The sequence below is a fragment of the Amblyraja radiata genome, chromosome 29 (genome assembly GCF_010909765.2).
Source record: "Amblyraja radiata isolate CabotCenter1 chromosome 29, sAmbRad1.1.pri, whole genome shotgun sequence".
In the NCBI taxonomy this organism is placed as follows: domain Eukaryota; kingdom Metazoa; phylum Chordata; class Chondrichthyes; order Rajiformes; family Rajidae; genus Amblyraja; species Amblyraja radiata.
In genome coordinates this window covers 4561438-4578204 of record NC_045984.1, presented here as the reverse complement: position 1 = coordinate 4578204, position 16767 = coordinate 4561438, and the positions used below count along the sequence as shown (strand labels likewise).

General features: G+C 45.9%; 1 protein-coding gene across 2 annotated transcripts in view; it reads left to right on the top strand.

Moving 5' to 3' along the window:
* Positions 1–16767, top strand: part of efna2 (ephrin A2) — a 419301-nt gene that overhangs the window by 390616 nt on the left and 11918 nt on the right. For both annotated transcript variants that reach the window (XM_033046454.1, XM_033046455.1), the window contains exon 3: positions 15402–15467. In XM_033046454.1, the coding sequence (XP_032902345.1) occupies positions 15402–15467 (66 nt within the window). The remainder of the gene's footprint in view (positions 1–15401; positions 15468–16767) is intronic.

Below are 16767 nucleotides of genomic sequence, written 5' to 3'. Positions count from 1 at the left end.
TCTGCTCCTTGGACATATGAACTTATCAACGTATCTCTTTTGGTTGCAGGAGAAAGTACCTGGGGAGGCGATGGTATGGGTGGCAAGGGATGAGTGAATGAGTGCTTCTCTTAATTTGATATTCTTCTATCAGGACTCCCCGCACCGTCCAGCGAATGCTACAGGAAAACATCGTAAACTGATATTGTTAATTAACTGCTGGTAAATATTTAACGTGACCTCCTGTATGACAGAGAATATCAGATATGAGAATTTCAGATGTGCCCATAACGTGGTGGGCCAAGTGGTTTAGTTTAGTTTAGTTTAGAGATACAGCGCAGAAACAGGCCCTACGGCCCACCGAGTCCGTACCGACCAATGATCCTCGCGTAATAACACTGCCCTGCACACACTAGGGACGATTTTTTATATGTACACCAAGCCAATTAACCTACAAACCTGTACGTCTTTGGAGTGTGGGAGGAAACCAAAGGTCTTTGAGAAAACCCACGCAGGTCACAGGGAGAATGTACAAACTCCGTGCAGATAAGAGCCCGTAGTCAGGATCGAACCCGGGTCTCTGGCGCTGTAAGGCAGCAACTCTACCGCTGCACCACCGTGCTGCCCACCAATGGTATCCTTATCACGTGCCTATGAACAAATCCAACTGATTAAATAATAGGGCTACCAATTAATGACTATGAGCATCTTAAGTTCAACCATAAAAATGCATTTTTAATCTTAAAGGCTACTATCTGTAAAGATAACCTTGAAACTACAGGATCAATGTTCCTTGTCTCCGTCAGGGAAGGGAATCTCTTTCTTACCCAATTTGGCTTATCTAGATTAGACTTTAGAGATACAGCGTGGAAACAGGCCCTTCAACCCGCAGAGTCCGTGCTGACCAGCGATCACCCCACATACTAGCACTCTCCTATACTAGGGACAATTTACAATTTTACGGAAGCCAATTAACCTGCAAACCTGCACGTCTTTGGAGTGGGAGGAAACCGGAGCACCCGGAGGAAGCCCACGAGGTCACGGGGAAAATGTAGAAACTCCGTTACAGAGAGCACCTGCGGTCAGGATCGAACCCGGGTCCCTGGCGCTGTGAGGCAGCAACTCGACTGCTGCGCCACCGTGCTGCCCACGTTAGAACCCGGGTCCCTGGCGCTGTGAGGCAGCAACACGATGAGGCAGTGCCACAATATATGACACAGTATCAACAATGTGCTTACTGCTGATTATCCTAGACACAGACGGGGATGAGGAAAAATTGCTGAACATGACATATCCAAGAACAAATAATGAAGTCAATGTAAATTTCATAAACTAAGACTTGAACTGGCAAATTATTCTCCACCAAGCTTAATGCAGTGCCTTGACACTCTCACAGTCAGAATAATCATGTACAGATTAGTTAGTCGGCTTTTTAATCCTGTTTGCCGAGAGAATGGATGTTAATGCATGGTAATAGTTTGTGCTTCTGTACAAGCTGTCCCACCACAGTTCAATAGCTACATCACAACTTCCCCGCTAATGGCCATAATGTCCCAATATGTCTGATGATGAGATCAGGGGCTGCTGAGCTGATTAAACCATTGCCTTTCCGCTTTATGTTTTAATGAGCTCGCTGTCCCCTCTTCCAACTCCAAACACTGAAGCGGTTATTATTTTAAGAATAATTAATCTGGAAGTAATATTCAAATTAAGTTTTAATCAGCGAGTTTTTAAATTAAACCTGTTGGGAGCCAGCTCCTGTCTGTCTTGATAGGGACCGCACGTCAGGTAACATCAGAGTTGCCGCAATTGGGGAGATACTTGGGCCTGAGATTAATGAAGGGAAGTGTGAAGGAGATAGCAAAAGTCATTTGGCTGTGGGTTGTAGCCTGCACCCCACTCTGCCGGAGAATCTGCTCCATATGTTATTCACGTTATTCCCTTTATCCTGTATCTGTGCACTGTGGACGGCTCGATTGTAATCATGTCTTGTCTTTCCGCTGAGTGGTCAAAGGCTTTTCACTGTACCTCGGTACACGTGACAATGAGCTAAACTCAAACTCAAACGTACTAAATATACGGGCGGCACAGTGGCGCAACGGTAGAGTTGCTGTCTGACAGCGCCAGCGACCCGGGTTCGATCCTGACTACGGGTGCTGTCTGTATGGAGTTTGTACGTTCTCCCTGTGACCCCGTGGGTTTTCTCCAGGTGCCCCGGTTTCCTCCCACACTCCAAAGGCGTACAGGTTAGTAGGTTAATTGGCTAAATTGTCCCATGTGTGAATGATAGTGCTGGTCAACGCAGACTCAGTGGGCCGAAGGGCCTCTTTCCATGCTGTATCTCTAACGTCTAAAGACTGAGAAGCCAGTGGATTGTCCTAAAAGTCCATCTGCCCAATTTAAGTTATAATGGGGAGGGAATCTGCCTGCCTTGCCTAATGTGACTCTAATCCCACAGATGGATGGTTAAGGGCATTGCAGAGAAAACAAACCAAAGTCTATCCAACCTCTCCCTGTAGCTAACACCCCCAAATCCAGGCATGACTCTGGAAAACCTCCTCTGCACCCTTTCCAAAGCCTCCTCATCCTTCCTGTAAAATGCGGCGACCAGAACTGCATGCAATACTCCAAATGCAGCCTAACCAAAAATGACTTCCTGGCTCTTATACGCAATGTCAGCCCCAGGGCAGATCCCAACAGAGCTCCACTGGTCACTGACCTCCAACCGGGATATTGTCCTTCCATCACAACCTTGGTTTCGCCGATATATAGGAGTCCACACTGAGAACTACGGACACAGCAGATACCTCCTTCCTTTTCTGGCAGCTCCTTCCATATTCCCACCACCCACTGTGGGTAAGGTGGAATCAGATATAGTTGTTACTGTTAGACAGCATTGGACAGGCACGTGGATAGGCAAAGCATTATGTACACACCTAACGTGGGCAAATGGGTTTGCTGCAGATTGTCAGAAGAATCAGCATGGACAATGATGGGCCGAAGGGCCTGTTTTTATGCTGTACAATTCTATTGAGTGAACTTAAGGCCATAAGGGATGGCCATTCTGCCCATCAATTCTACTCCACCATTTCATCATGGCTGGCCTCTCTCCTTCCAAACCCCATTCTCCCCATAACCTCTGACACCTGTACTAATCAAGAATCTATCTATCTCTGCCTTAAAAGTATCCACTGACTTGGCCTCCACAGCCTTCTGTAGCAGAGAATTCCACAGATTCACCACCCTCTGACTATAGAAATTTCTCCTCATCTTCTTCCTAAACGAACATCCTTTAATTCTGACGCTATGGCCTCTAGTCCTAGACTCTCCCACCAGTGGAAACATCCACTCCACACCCGCTCTATCCAAGCCTTTCACTATTCTGTACGTTTCAATGAGGTCCCCCCTTGATGTGCATAAATGAATCTGTGTGTTTCCTGCATTCGTAAAGCAACAGCACTTTATATCAGCAGCTGGAAGTGCTTTAAGGTTACGTGTAGGACACGACATCCTTTTTTTCCCCCTAATTCCATGTCATTTAATTATTTCATTGATTAAGTGGACCAACATCAAAACCAATTAGTGTTGAAGAAATGGTAATTGTAAATAACAAATAAACAATCAGTGAGAGTATTGAGTTCATGGTTTCAACCTCAGAGCTGGAGACAGACCTCTGGGCCTGTCCCACTTGGGCGACTTTTCTGGCCACTGCCAACGACGGTCAAGTTGCCGGCAGTCGCCTTGAAAAACCGGCAACTGGAACGGCGACTGTCAGACTGCAACACACACGTCGCAGGCGGGGGACAGGGCACGCGGGGGGAGCGCTGTCTGAAATTCACACGGTGCAAAGCCAAGGTGATACAGACACACACCGCGATGTACAGGAAGGTTGGCGCTGTAATTACACAGTGTACGGTAAGTCCTTTAAAAGAGAGGGGAGAGGGGGGGAGAAGGAGTGGAGACAACTTTTAGGAAGCCAGAGATACACGGCTATGATGCTCGGCAGACATTACCGGTTGCTTACGTTTTTTTTCCCAATGCGCCAATAAAATTCACCGGTCAGCACGTGCTACAACCTACAAGAACCTACCAGAACCTTCCACCTCCTGGCAACCCACTAGGACTTCCTGGCGACCCACCTACGGCACGAGAATTCTCGCTATTCTCCATGGCGGCTTCATTTTAGTCGCCGCTAACTTTTCAACATGTTGAAAAATTTGTGGCGACCATAATAAGGCCGCGACTAGTTCCCAGAATGCGGGAACTCTTCACGACCATGAAGGCAACTCCCCGGCAACCACCCGCGAACATGTGGCGACTGCACAGTCTCCGGCAGTCACCTAAAAAATCGCCTAAGTGGGACAGGCCCATTATGCTTTTCAGCCTTCCCTTGTCCATCACGGACTCAGTGGGCCGAAGGGTCTGTTTCTCTAAACTAAACTAAAAGAATATGAAAAAGAAATGATTACAATTATGCTTCTCCTCCGTAAGTAATTGATTTTCATCGCACCGTATCGCGTGCCATGTACCCAAGCCCGATGCACAGATATCCATTGCCAATGTCCTTCTGATTTTCATAATGAAATCTTCAAAGTCATTTGCTGCATATGTGACCTGTAAGATTATGACGCTGAATAGCTGTCTGGTGCCTGAATCTTGTGACCTGCTCCACTGTGGAATTCACGCTGCGTGAGGCACAAGGGGAAGCCCACATTCAGGCTCCGCGTCAGGCAGGGTGGAGGCAGTATGACTGACCCCTTTAACGGCAGGGACCAGCCTGAGGTGGTCAATGCCTGATCGCTCAGAACTAAAACCGAATTGTGGAAGGCCTGGATAGAGTGGATGTGTAGAGGATGTTCCCACTAGTGGGAGAGTTTAGGACTAGAGGTCATACAGAGCCTCAGAATTTAAGGATGTTTCATTAGGAGGGAGATGAGGAGAAATTTCTTTAGCCAGAGGGTGTGTGATCTGTGGAATTCAGTGCCACAGAAGGCTGTGGAGGCCAAGTCAATGGATATCTTTAAGGCAGAGATAGTATGAATCTTGATTAGTACGGGTGTCAGGGGTTATGGGGAGAAGGCAAGAAAATGGGGTTAGGAGAGAGAGATTGATCAGTCTTGATCGAATGGCAGAAAGGACGATGGGCCGAATGGCCTAATTCTGCTCCTATCACATGAACATGAAAAACATCCCTCAACCCTGTTGAAATCAAAATGAAAGAAAAGATATCAATCGGATTTATTGAGAAATTGCATATTTTCTCTCCAAACTAAATAAAGAGCCTCATCAATGGAACCATTCATTATCCAGACATTAAAGAGACAGTTTGATCATTTGGAACTTAATTTACAAAGATATGCAACAATCTGGCATAAAATACTCATTGCGTGTAATATTGCCATTTCAATGTTTTATTGATACATATTTCTGCAATATGTAATGAAATAACAGCTGTCATGATGTTGTAATTTTTTTTATCGCAATGCATTATATAACTTGAACCAATATTCTTAATGCAACTTTGATGTGGCAATGATTAGATCAATCAAAACTCGAAACAGACCAAGTAACACAAACGTGGCACTGCACACTGCGTTGAATTTGCTGCAGAGAAACAGACTATTCATTCGAAATTGTACCATAATAGTACCAAGTACAGAAGTGCTGGAAGAACACAGCCAGTCAAGCAACAACTGCGGAAAGAGAAACCGGTCGACCTTCTGAGTTGGAGACCCTTCCTCAGAATTGGAGGGGCGCGGAGGGTTGTTTACAAAGCGGAGATGGTAGGAGGAGTGAGGTAAATAACAGATACCTCGGGCGGCATGGTGGCAGAGTGGTAGTTGCTGGCCAACAGCGCCAGAGGCCCCGGTTCGATCCCGACTACGGGTGCTGACTGTACGGAGTTTCTACGTTCTCCTTAAAGAACATACATGTTTGCAGGCTAATTGGCTTGGTAGAATTGTAACTTGTCCCTCGTGTGTAGGGTAGCGTTGGTGTCCCAGGTGATCGCTGGTCGGCACGGACTCTGGGCCAAAGGCCTGTTTCCGCGCTGTGTCTCTAAACTAAACTAAAAAAATACTAGGTAGACAAAAGTGCTGGAGAAACTCAGCAGGTGCAGCAGCATCTATGGAGCGAAGGAAATAGTCAACGTTTCGGGCCGAAACCCTTCTTCAGACAGAGAGCCAGAGGAGTTTAGTTGGTGTATGGATCTGCCAACAAAACAAAGACATTCTTACTGCAGCTTTGCAAGCCCATTAATGCAATAACAAATAACGATACAGTAATCAATAATGCTACAAATTAATAATCAGCTATACAAGAACAAAACCTAAGTCTGTAGTGCAACCAAAGCAAAGTCCGTAGTTGATCGTAGTTGCTGAGGTTAGTCTTATGCAGTGTTCCAGACATTGATGGTTGCTGTGAAGAAGCTGTTCTTGAACCTGGAGGTCACAGTCTTCAGGCTCCTGCACCTTCTTCCCGATGGTAGAAGTGAACTGAGAACGTGGCCAGGGTGGTGTAGGCATCTGATGATATCAGCAGCCTTTTCGGAGGCAACGCTTGCTGAAGATCCCTTCGATGGTGGGGAGGTCAGAGCCCGCAATGTTGACCACTATTTGCAGCCTCCTTCGTTTCTGTGCGTTCAAGTTACCTGACAAGATGCAGAAGTGGAATAACCGGACATGGTGGGATATGGGCCAAACGCAGGCAAGTGGGACTAGTGTAGGTGGGACATGTTGGTCAGTGTGGGCAAGTTGGGTCGAAGGGCCTGTTTCCACACTGTATGACTCTATGATTCCAGTGTACAGGTGATCAATGCTCAGCATGGACTCGATGGGCCAAAGGGCCTGTTTCCACTCTCTATGACTCTATTAAGGGCCTGTCCCACTTTCACGACCTAATTCACGACCTTTTTTACTCGTGGACATTTTTCATCATGCTAGAAAAAACGCCCCGGCCTACTTGATGCCACAAGTACCTACGACTAGCATCACGACCTGCTGCGACCTACCTACAACCTCGTGACGACCATGCTGCGAGTATGAGCCAAGGGCAAACTCGGCAGAGGTCGTGAATTAGGTCGTGAAAGTGGGACAGGCCCTTGACTCCAGTTTACAGGTGATCGATGGTCAGCGTTGACCCGGTGAGGCGATGGGCCTGTTTCTCCGCTGCATCACTAAACTAAACAGTCGTTGTTCAGCTTGTCATTAAATACGTATAGAATCAGCTCACAGAAGTTTGAATTGGACCATAGTTAAACGTTAGCATGATGGAGACAAGGCTATCATGAAAGTAGAGTCTGTTGCTATAAGTATATAAAGTCTCACCTATATTTGAATAGCATCCACTGCCCCAATATACATTGTTTTAGACATTAACCTGTTTTTTTCTAAAGAGTTGGTGTCACAGATATGGACTGTGGTTGACCCACTCTACCCGCTCCTCATGTAAACGCTGCCCCTGCAAAGTTGGGGAGTCGAATGAATTTGAAACGTCGCGGTTCGATCAGCGGCAACTCTTTGAAGAGGGGATTGACCTTTGACATTCCGGTTGTTCATTCTGGTCAAAGGGGAGAAACAAAATGGCTCTCACGGGCATCTTGTTTGTGGGAACACGGAGAAGTCCTGCCAGCGGCCACAATACAAAGCAGCTGGTGGATCCCCCCCCCCCCAGTACATCGCTCACGTTGAACGCCCTCCGAGGGGCATACATACGCCTTTAAGACATCCAACCTCATTCAGTAAGAGGAACCTGAATTTCCATCCAGCTACATTGTGCTGCACTGCCCCAGAACCAGACAGAGAGAGCAACTCCCTTATCTCTGGACAAAGACGGTGTCTATCAGACCTGTTCTTACAGACATCCCAAGCGACTACAAAGCAACGTGAAGGACAAAAACTAAATGCATCTGGTCTCGCTGGATGAGTGCACTCTTGCCTTGCTTTGTTCCTTCTCCTTTTTCTCCCCCTGTTGAGGTCCAATGCACACGGTTTAGCCAGAGATTGACATCTGCACCAAATCCTTTCAGAATTCACAAATACTTTAACCCCTTTCCAGCCGTACACCATGTCACTTTGCCGCAGTGAATGCAACACGTCAAGTTTCATCTCACTGCTTCCAAGGTCGTTGTTACATGACCTTTTCGTTGGACTCTTGTCAATTCGAAAGCGTTGTATAAATATGCAAGCCGTCTCACTTCTGCTCTGCCTTAAACCACCAAGACCATCCATATTGTGTCCAGGAGGGAAACGAGATGCCACCTGTTTTTACCAAGGTGGTTAAGATTTAACATTTCCTTCAGAATAAATCTGCACCTACTCCTTTAAGTCTACGACTGTAATCGGCCCCGGGTCGATGGCACGGTGGCGCAGCGGTAGAGTTGCTGCCTTACAATGACAGGGACCTGGGTTTCGATCCTAACCACGGGTGCTGACTATACAGAGTTTGTACGTTCTCCCTGTGACCGCGTGGGTTTTCTCTGGGTGCTCCGGTTTCCCCCCACACTCCAAAGACGATCAGGTCTGTAGGCGAATTGTCAAATCAAGAGAGTTTATTGTCATGTGTCCCAGATAGGACCATGAAATTCTTGCCTTCTGTAAATTGCTCCTAATGTGTCGGATAGAAGTGAGACACAAAAAATCAGCGGGTCAGGCAGCATCTCTGGAGAAAAGAAATAGGTGACGTTTCGGGTCGAGACCCTTCTCCAGACTGAGAATCGGGGGGATGGAAGTAGTGTACGGGGTGATCGCTGGTCGCCGCGGACATGGCGGGCCAAAGGACCTGTTTCCACGCTGTTTCTCTAAAGTCTAAAGCCTGAAAGTCCAAAATGTTATTGTACCAGTTCTAATGGGCAAAGTTATACTAAAGGGCCTGTCCCACTGTTCGAGCTAATTCAAGAGTTCTTCCGAGTTTCCCCTGATTCGAACTCGGAGAATTATGGTAATAGCCGCTCGTATGTGCTCGGGGCACTCGTGGACATTTTTCAACATATTGAAAAATCTTCACGAGCTTACCGTGTTTCCCGAGTACCTGCCGTTAGCGTTACGAGCCGCTAAGAGACGTCCCGAGCTCCGACGTACCCGCTACGTACATTCTACGTGCTTACCACGAGTTTGATTTTTGTTTTATCTCGGGAGAGCTCTTGAATTACCTCGTACAGCGGGACAGGCCCTTTCCCGTGGCTTCTAGCTGTTCTAACACATTTGGTTTCTCCTTAACATGCAACAACGAGCCACATGCAGACCCAATGTATGTCTGGGAAGTCTATCAGGGATAGGCATGCAACAAAAACTCTCTTTGTCCCTGTACCTTTGGCCAGTCCTACAGGTGATTACAATCCCCTTTACAATGGGGTATTCCTAACTGGAAGGGTATTGGTCAGCTTTCTTTTTGCTTTTTCATTTTTTTTAAATTGCTTCTTAATAATTTATATTTTTTTGTTTTATTCTTATTTTCTCAAAATGATGACGTTGATTGTTTGTGGTTGGAACGTAAGAAGCGAAAGCTAGAGGAGGATAGTGGGGCCTTCAAACATGCTCTACCATTCAGTCAATTCACACATCATCTTATCATGGCCACCACAGCTCCAGCTCCCTCTCTCTCTCTCTCTCTTCCTGGATCTCTCTCTCCATCCATCCCTCCCTCACTCTCTCTCTTTCCCTTTCCATTTTTCACTCGCTCTCTTCCTCTCCTTCCCCTCCTCTCTCTACCCCCTTTCTGTCCTCCTCTTTCTCTCTCCCTCTCCCCCTCTCTCTCACTCTCTCCAGCTCTCTCACATTCTTTCTCTTTCTCTCTTTCCCACACTCTCTCTCTTCCTCGATCTCTCTCTCCCTCTCTCTCTCTCCCTCCCTCCTCTCTCTACCCCCTTCCTCCCTCCTCCTCCCTCTGCACTCTCTCTCTCTCTCTCTCTCTCTCTCTCTCTCTCTCTCTCTCTCTCTCTCTCTCTCTCTCTCTCTCTCTCTCTCTCTCTCTCTCTCTCTCTCTCTCTCTCTCTCTCTCTCTCTCTCTCTCTCTCTCTCTCTCTCTCTCTCTCTCTCTCTCTCTCTCTCTCCTCTCTCTCCTCTCTCCTCTCTCCTCTCTCTCCTCTCTCTCTCTCTCTCTCCTCTCTCTCCTCTCTCCTCTCTCCTCTCTCCTCTCTCTCCTCTCTCTCCTCTCTCTCCTCTCTCTCCCCGTGGTCAGGATCGAACCCAAGTCTCTGGCGCTGTGAGGCAGCAACTCTACTGCACGGAATGGGGAGTGGGGGGGATGAGGGGTAGCTAGCATCACCAACAGCACCACAACCGATGGAGAGGATAAAATTGAGGGGGGAAAAAAATGGAAGAAAGATTTTTATTTGAAGCTATTCCAGAATTAAAGAGAGGAATTATGAAATGGGTAATTTAGAATGTTAAATATTTAATAAATATAAGCAATTACACTAAGGTTTCCAATCTTTAGTTGCTCATATTTCAATGGTTCTATTATTAAAGCTATTATTTTGAAAAGAGATGTTCTCGGTGAATGTCTCATCAAATTACATAAAATATTAAATAGTATAGATAAGATAAACTGAGGTTATTGTATCAAAGTAAGACAGGAAAATAGAACATAGATGGAAATTAGTAGAAAGTAAATGAGGGGGTTCATTAGGGGGTTTGTAGTCATTGAGGCAGGACTAGTTTAGTTTAGTTTAGTTTAGAGATACAGCGCAGAAACAGGCCCTTCGGCCCACCGAGTCCGCAGCTACCAGCTATCACCTATACACTAGCACTTCCTACAGTTTTTACCGGCCAGTCAAACTACAACCCTGTACATCTTTGGAGTGTGGGAGGAAACTGGAGCACCAGGAGAAAACCCACGTGGGTCACAGGGAGAAAAAAACTCTGTACAGGTAGAGAGACTGACAAAAACCTCCGGGAACTGCACGGAAACCTTGGGTGGGGCGCAAAGTCTCCAGAGGTTTCCGTTCAGGTTTCCTAAGTGGGACAGGGGCATAACTCCAGCATTTTGTGTCTACCTTCGATTTAAACCAGCCTAAACTAAGCACCAACCTTTCACTCAACCAAAACCAAGGGTTTTTGCATGGGTGTGTGAGTTTACAGCAGTGCTGGACTGTGAGGCACAGAGTTGTATGGTCGGCATTGCAGTCAGGAACAGCGCTGTGGGATCCATTTTGGATGGTACTGTAAATAGAACTTGGATGTGGTAAGTAATAATACTACTGGGACTATAGTGGTGCTGTGCAGTTTACAAGGTGAGGTCTGTCATGAATTGCACTGTTAGATCGTACAGACATACAGCACGGAAACAGGCCCTTTGGCCCAGCTCCTCCAACCTGACAATGATACCCCATCTGGGCTAGTCCCATTTGGCCACTTTTCCCTCTAAACCTTCCCCATCCATGTATCCGTCTTGTAAATGCTATTATAGTCCCTGCCTCAATTACTTCCTCTGGCAGCTTGTTCCATACACCCACCACAATCTGTATGAAAAAGTTGCCCCTCACATTCCTATTCAACCTTCTCTCTCCTGAAACCTATGTCCTCTGTTTCTTGATTTCCCCTAACCTGGGTAAAAGACTCTGTGCATTCACCCCATGATCCTATACACCTCTATAAGATCAATGCCTACGGTTCCTGTGCTCCAAGGAATGTCTTAGCCTGGCTAGTCTCTCCCCCTCGTTCAAAGTGTTGAGCCCTGACAACATCCTCGTTAATCTTCTCTGCATTCTCTCCGGCTTAATGAGCCCTTTGCTCCATCTATTGCCCTTGGCTTGATTGTGTTAACGCACAGTATATCCTATCTCTGTGCTGTTATCAGGCAACTGAACGGTCCTGTCATCAGCTGGAGTGTAGTCCTAACCCAGTTCCCTACCTCATTGGAGACATTTGAACTATCTTTAATCAGACTTTCTCAGACGTTATGTTACACTATATGATGTAACTCTTTATCCTGTATCTGTACACTGGATGGCTTGATTGTAATCAGGTATAGTTTAGTTTGCTTTAGTTTAGAGGTACAGTTTCGGAAACAGGCCCTTTGGCCCACTGAGTCCGCGCCCCACACTCTAGCACTATCCTGCACACACTAGGGACAATTTCACAAATTTTACCAAGCCGATTAACCCACAAAACTGTACATCTTTGGAGTGTGTGTGATGAAACCGGAGCTCCTGGAGAAAACCCATGCAGGTCACGAGAAGAACGTACAAACTGAATACAGAGAACGCCCGTAGTCAGGATCGAACCCGGGTCTCTGGCGCTGAAGAGCAGAAACTCGACGGCTGCACCACCGTGCCGCCCACTGTAGTGTTGACTGGATAACACGCAAACAAAAGCTTTTTACAGTACCTCAGTACATGTGACAATAACAAACTAAACTAAACTGAACTAAACTAAATAATAAATCTGATCCTAAGCCTTAACATCCTTACTACTCGTGCCAATAATGCATGGTTCTATGGGATCTATAAAGATTGGTGCAGTATGATCAATAATTAATTATGTTTTAGATCTGATAATGAATAGTGATGGCGGGAGGGGTGTAATTATTTGGCGTTTTTACGGAATGATGCAGTGTGGTCTCTAACGTGTGGTGCAGTGGACTCTCTAATGAATGGGGCAATGGTATCTCGAATAATTGGTGCTGTTGGGTGTCTTTACTTTAGTTTAGTAAGACAGCACCAAAAGAGGCCCTTCGACCCATCGAGTCTGTGCCGACCAGCGATCCCTATACTATAACACTGCCCTACACATACTAGGGACAATGCACAATTTTGCCAAGCCAATTAACCTACAAACCTGTGCTTCTTTGGAATGTGGAAGGAAACCGAAGCTCCCGGTGAAAACCCACTTGGTCACAGGGAGAACGTACAAACACTGTAAAGACAGCAGCCGTGGTCAGGTTCGAACCGGCGTCTCTGGCGCTGTAAGGCAACAGTGCCACCATGCTGACCCTAATATCATATACCTTCTTACAAGTGAGGCAGAGTGGTTTGTAATGAATGGTGAAGTATGGTGTCTATTAATTAATGCTCTAGGGAACGTGATGAATGGTACAGTGGGAAATGTAATGATGTCATGGCGTGGTGGGTGTTTCTAGTAGCTGATGTTATTGGATCAATTATAATTGATAATAATTAGGGGCTGTGAGCGTGAATAGTCTATAAGGTGCCCAGTGAATGATGTACAATCAGTAAGGATGGTCTATAAGACATGGTGCTATGGGGTTTAGTTTTAGTTTAGTTTAGAGATACAGCGCGGAAACAGACCCTTCGGCCCATCGAGTCCGTGCCGACCAGCGATTGCTGCTCAGTAACACTATCCTACACGCACTCGGGACACTTTACAATTTGAGGAAAGACATTCTTGCCATAGAGGGAGTACAGAAAAGGATCACCAGACTGATTCCTGGGATGTCAGGACTTTCATATGAAGAAAGACTGGATAGACTCGGCTTGTACTCGCTAGAATTTAGACGATTGAGGGGGGATCTTATAGAAACTTACAACATTCTTAAGGGGTTGGGTAGGCTAGATGCAGGAAGATTATTCCCGATGTTCGGGAAGTCCAGAACAAGGCGTCACAGTTTAAGGATAAGGGGGAAGTCTTTTAGGACCGAGATGAGAAAATCATTTTTTACACAGAGAGTGGTGAATCTGTGGAATTCTCCGCCACAGAAGGTAGTTGAGGCCAGTTCATTGGCTATATTTAAGAGGGAGTTAGATGTGGCCCTTGTGGCTAAAGGGATCAGGGGGTATGGAGAAAAGGCAGGTACAGGATACCGAGTTGGATGATCAGCCATGATCATATTGAATGGCGGTGCAGGCTCGAAGGGCCGAATGGCCTACTCCTGCACCTATTTTCTATGTTTCAATGTTTCTTTGTTTACCAAAGCCAATTAACCTACAAACCTTCTCGTCTTTGAGATGTGGGAGGAAACCGGAGCACCCAGGGAAAACCCACGCAGGTCACGAGGACGTACGAACTCCGTACAGAAAGCACCTGTGGACAGGATCAAACCTGGGTCTCTGGCGCTGTGAGGCAGCAACTCTACCGCTGCGCCACCGTGACGCCCAGGTCTAATGGTGGATTGGGGTGTCTAGAGAATGGTGCAATAGAGAGCAGGCCAGCGTGTATATGAACAATGGTACACAAAAATGCTGGAGAAACTCAGCGGGTGCAGCAGCATCTATGGAGCGAAGGAAATAGGCAACGTTTTGGGCCGAAACTTTGCCTATTTCCTTCGCTCCATAGATGCTGCTGCACCCGCTGAGTTTCTCCAGCATTTTTGTGTACTTTGGATTTTCCAGCATCTGCAGTTCCTTCTTAAACACTTTGTATATGAACAATGCTGTGTACTCTACAATGAGGGATACAGAAGGGTTATAATGAATGGTGTAGCGGGCTCTCTAATAATAAGTGCGATAGGGCCTGTAATGAACGGTGCCAGGGGAACCATAATGAATGATGTCACTGGGTCTCACATAATTGATGTTATCGGATGTACAGCGCAGTGGGTCTTAATCAATGGTGCTATAGGTTGAACAAAGAATGATGCGCACTCGGTAGGAATGTGGTCCATAATGTATGGTGCTGTGGGTCTCTAATAATGAATAAAGGTTGTGCTCCACTATGACTGATGCGGTGGGTCTATGATGAATATCGCTGTGTGTTTTATAATGAACCTATAATGCCCTAGTTCATAATGGATAGCGCTGCTATATCCTCCGTGGACAGCAGGTAAGGTGGCCTCTCCCTCTCTTTCTCCCCAGTAATAGTTCAACTTCTCAGCAACCAATGTGGCAATCTGATGAAGCAAGTCTTAAAGGTGAAGGAAGGAACTGCAGATGAATTTAGACCCAGAATGCTGGAGTAACTCAGGCAGCATCTCTGGATAGAAGGAACGGGTGACGTTTCGGGTTGGGACCCTTCTTCGGACTGAGAGTTCGGGGGAGAGGGAAACAAGAGATATGGAAGGTGTGAAAATGTAAGATCAAAGTGGATGAAGTTCAAGTAAAATGTGGGATAGATCGTTGTTAGCTGGGGAAGGTGACAACCAGGCGTGCAGTGTAAAATTTAATCAGGTCGGAGAACTAGGATGGGGGAGGGTTGGAGAGGGAGTGCAAGGGAAGTTAGAAAAATCAATACTCATACCACTGAGTTGTAAGCTGCCCAAGCAAAATACGAGGTGCTGTTCCTCCAATTTGCAACACCCATTCCTTCTCTCCAGAGATGCTGCCTGTCCCGCTGAGTTACTCCAGCATTTTGTGCCTCTCTTCGGTCTCAAAGGTGAGTTGGACAACAAAATGGCTCAGAGTGAAACTACACACCTAAAGCACGGAGATACTTACAGTCATCGCAACGTCATTGCTGGAGTATGATTTATAATGGCCAGCGTAATTGTTTATTAGCACTACTAACCATCTCTCATTGTTTCTTTTTCAGCATCTCCTCATCCTAACATTATTGGGAAACCCTGCTTAAAGCTAAAAGTATATGTCCGACCAACAAGTAAGTCGCGTGTGCCTGCAGCATTGTCTTCACTTTACCTTGTTCCACTCAGGCATGCACTGTAATTGTCACTAAACCAATCAGTTGCCAAAGTAGCGCAAGATCAAAATAATTATTGTGCTAGAATTTTTTCTTCCCTCACCGTTTCTACTGCCATTTTCTTTCACTTTATTTCATCTTCGCTGAATTCCTTTGATTTTAAAGCCAGATTAAATACGTTGCTACGAATATTTTTTTTTTTTTTAATTGGCCTTTTATAACAATAACACAGCTCCTTGGGTGGAGTGGAGCCGGGATAAAATGGAAGATTAGACTAGCGTGGACTCTTCTCAAAATGTAGGACCCAAGTGATGAGATTGACTTTTTAATTGGGCCTTTTGAGCAGTGACTGAGCTCGGTAGACGGTAGGATTTCAACACCGGATGAGTAATGGACCTTTAGATGAATTTGGTATATTGGTTCCTAAAGGGAGTGTTCAGGGAATGGTGTAAACTGCGTAGGGATGAGGATGATTGCAATGAGACAACTAATCTGACTGTAACTAAGGTAGACAAAAATGCTGGAGGAACTCAGCGGGTGAGGCAGCATCTACAGAGAGAAGGGATAGGTGACGTTTCGGGTCGAGACCCTTCTTTAGACTGATGGCAACGTTTTGGGTCAAGACCCTTCAACAGACTGTAACTAAGTCTCTTTAACTGCACTAATCAGAACCATTCAAAATGTTATCTGGCCTTTTTATTTATGTCAGTAGTGCCAGAATAAGATCAGTTAATTGATCAGGTTAGCTGTGATGGATGACCTGAATGCTATCAAGAGTAGGATTAGGGGGATGTTTACACTAAATAGTGACCATAAAATAGTTGATTCAGGGATATGTGCAGCTCGTCAAATACACTGTTGTTTGGCATCCATAACCTTGCATAACATGTAGTTATATTTGGATATAAGGTCCCTGATGATATTAGATGTAGAAGCCTCCCCTTTGAGCTATCTCGGTCGGGAGTTCAAGTTCATAAGCGTAAGAAGCAGAATTAGGCCATTCTGCCCATCGAGTCTATTCTGCTATTCAATCATGGATGATCTATCTCTCCCTCCTAGCCCCATTCTCCTCATAACCCTTGACACCCGTACTAATCAAGAATCTATCTCTGCCTTAAAAATATCCATTGACTTGGCTTCCACAGCCTTCTGTGGCAATGAATTCCATAGATTCACCACCCTCTGACTAAATAAATTCCTCCTCATCACCTTCCTAAAGGAACATTCTTTAATTCTGAGGCTATGACCTTTGGTCCTAGAC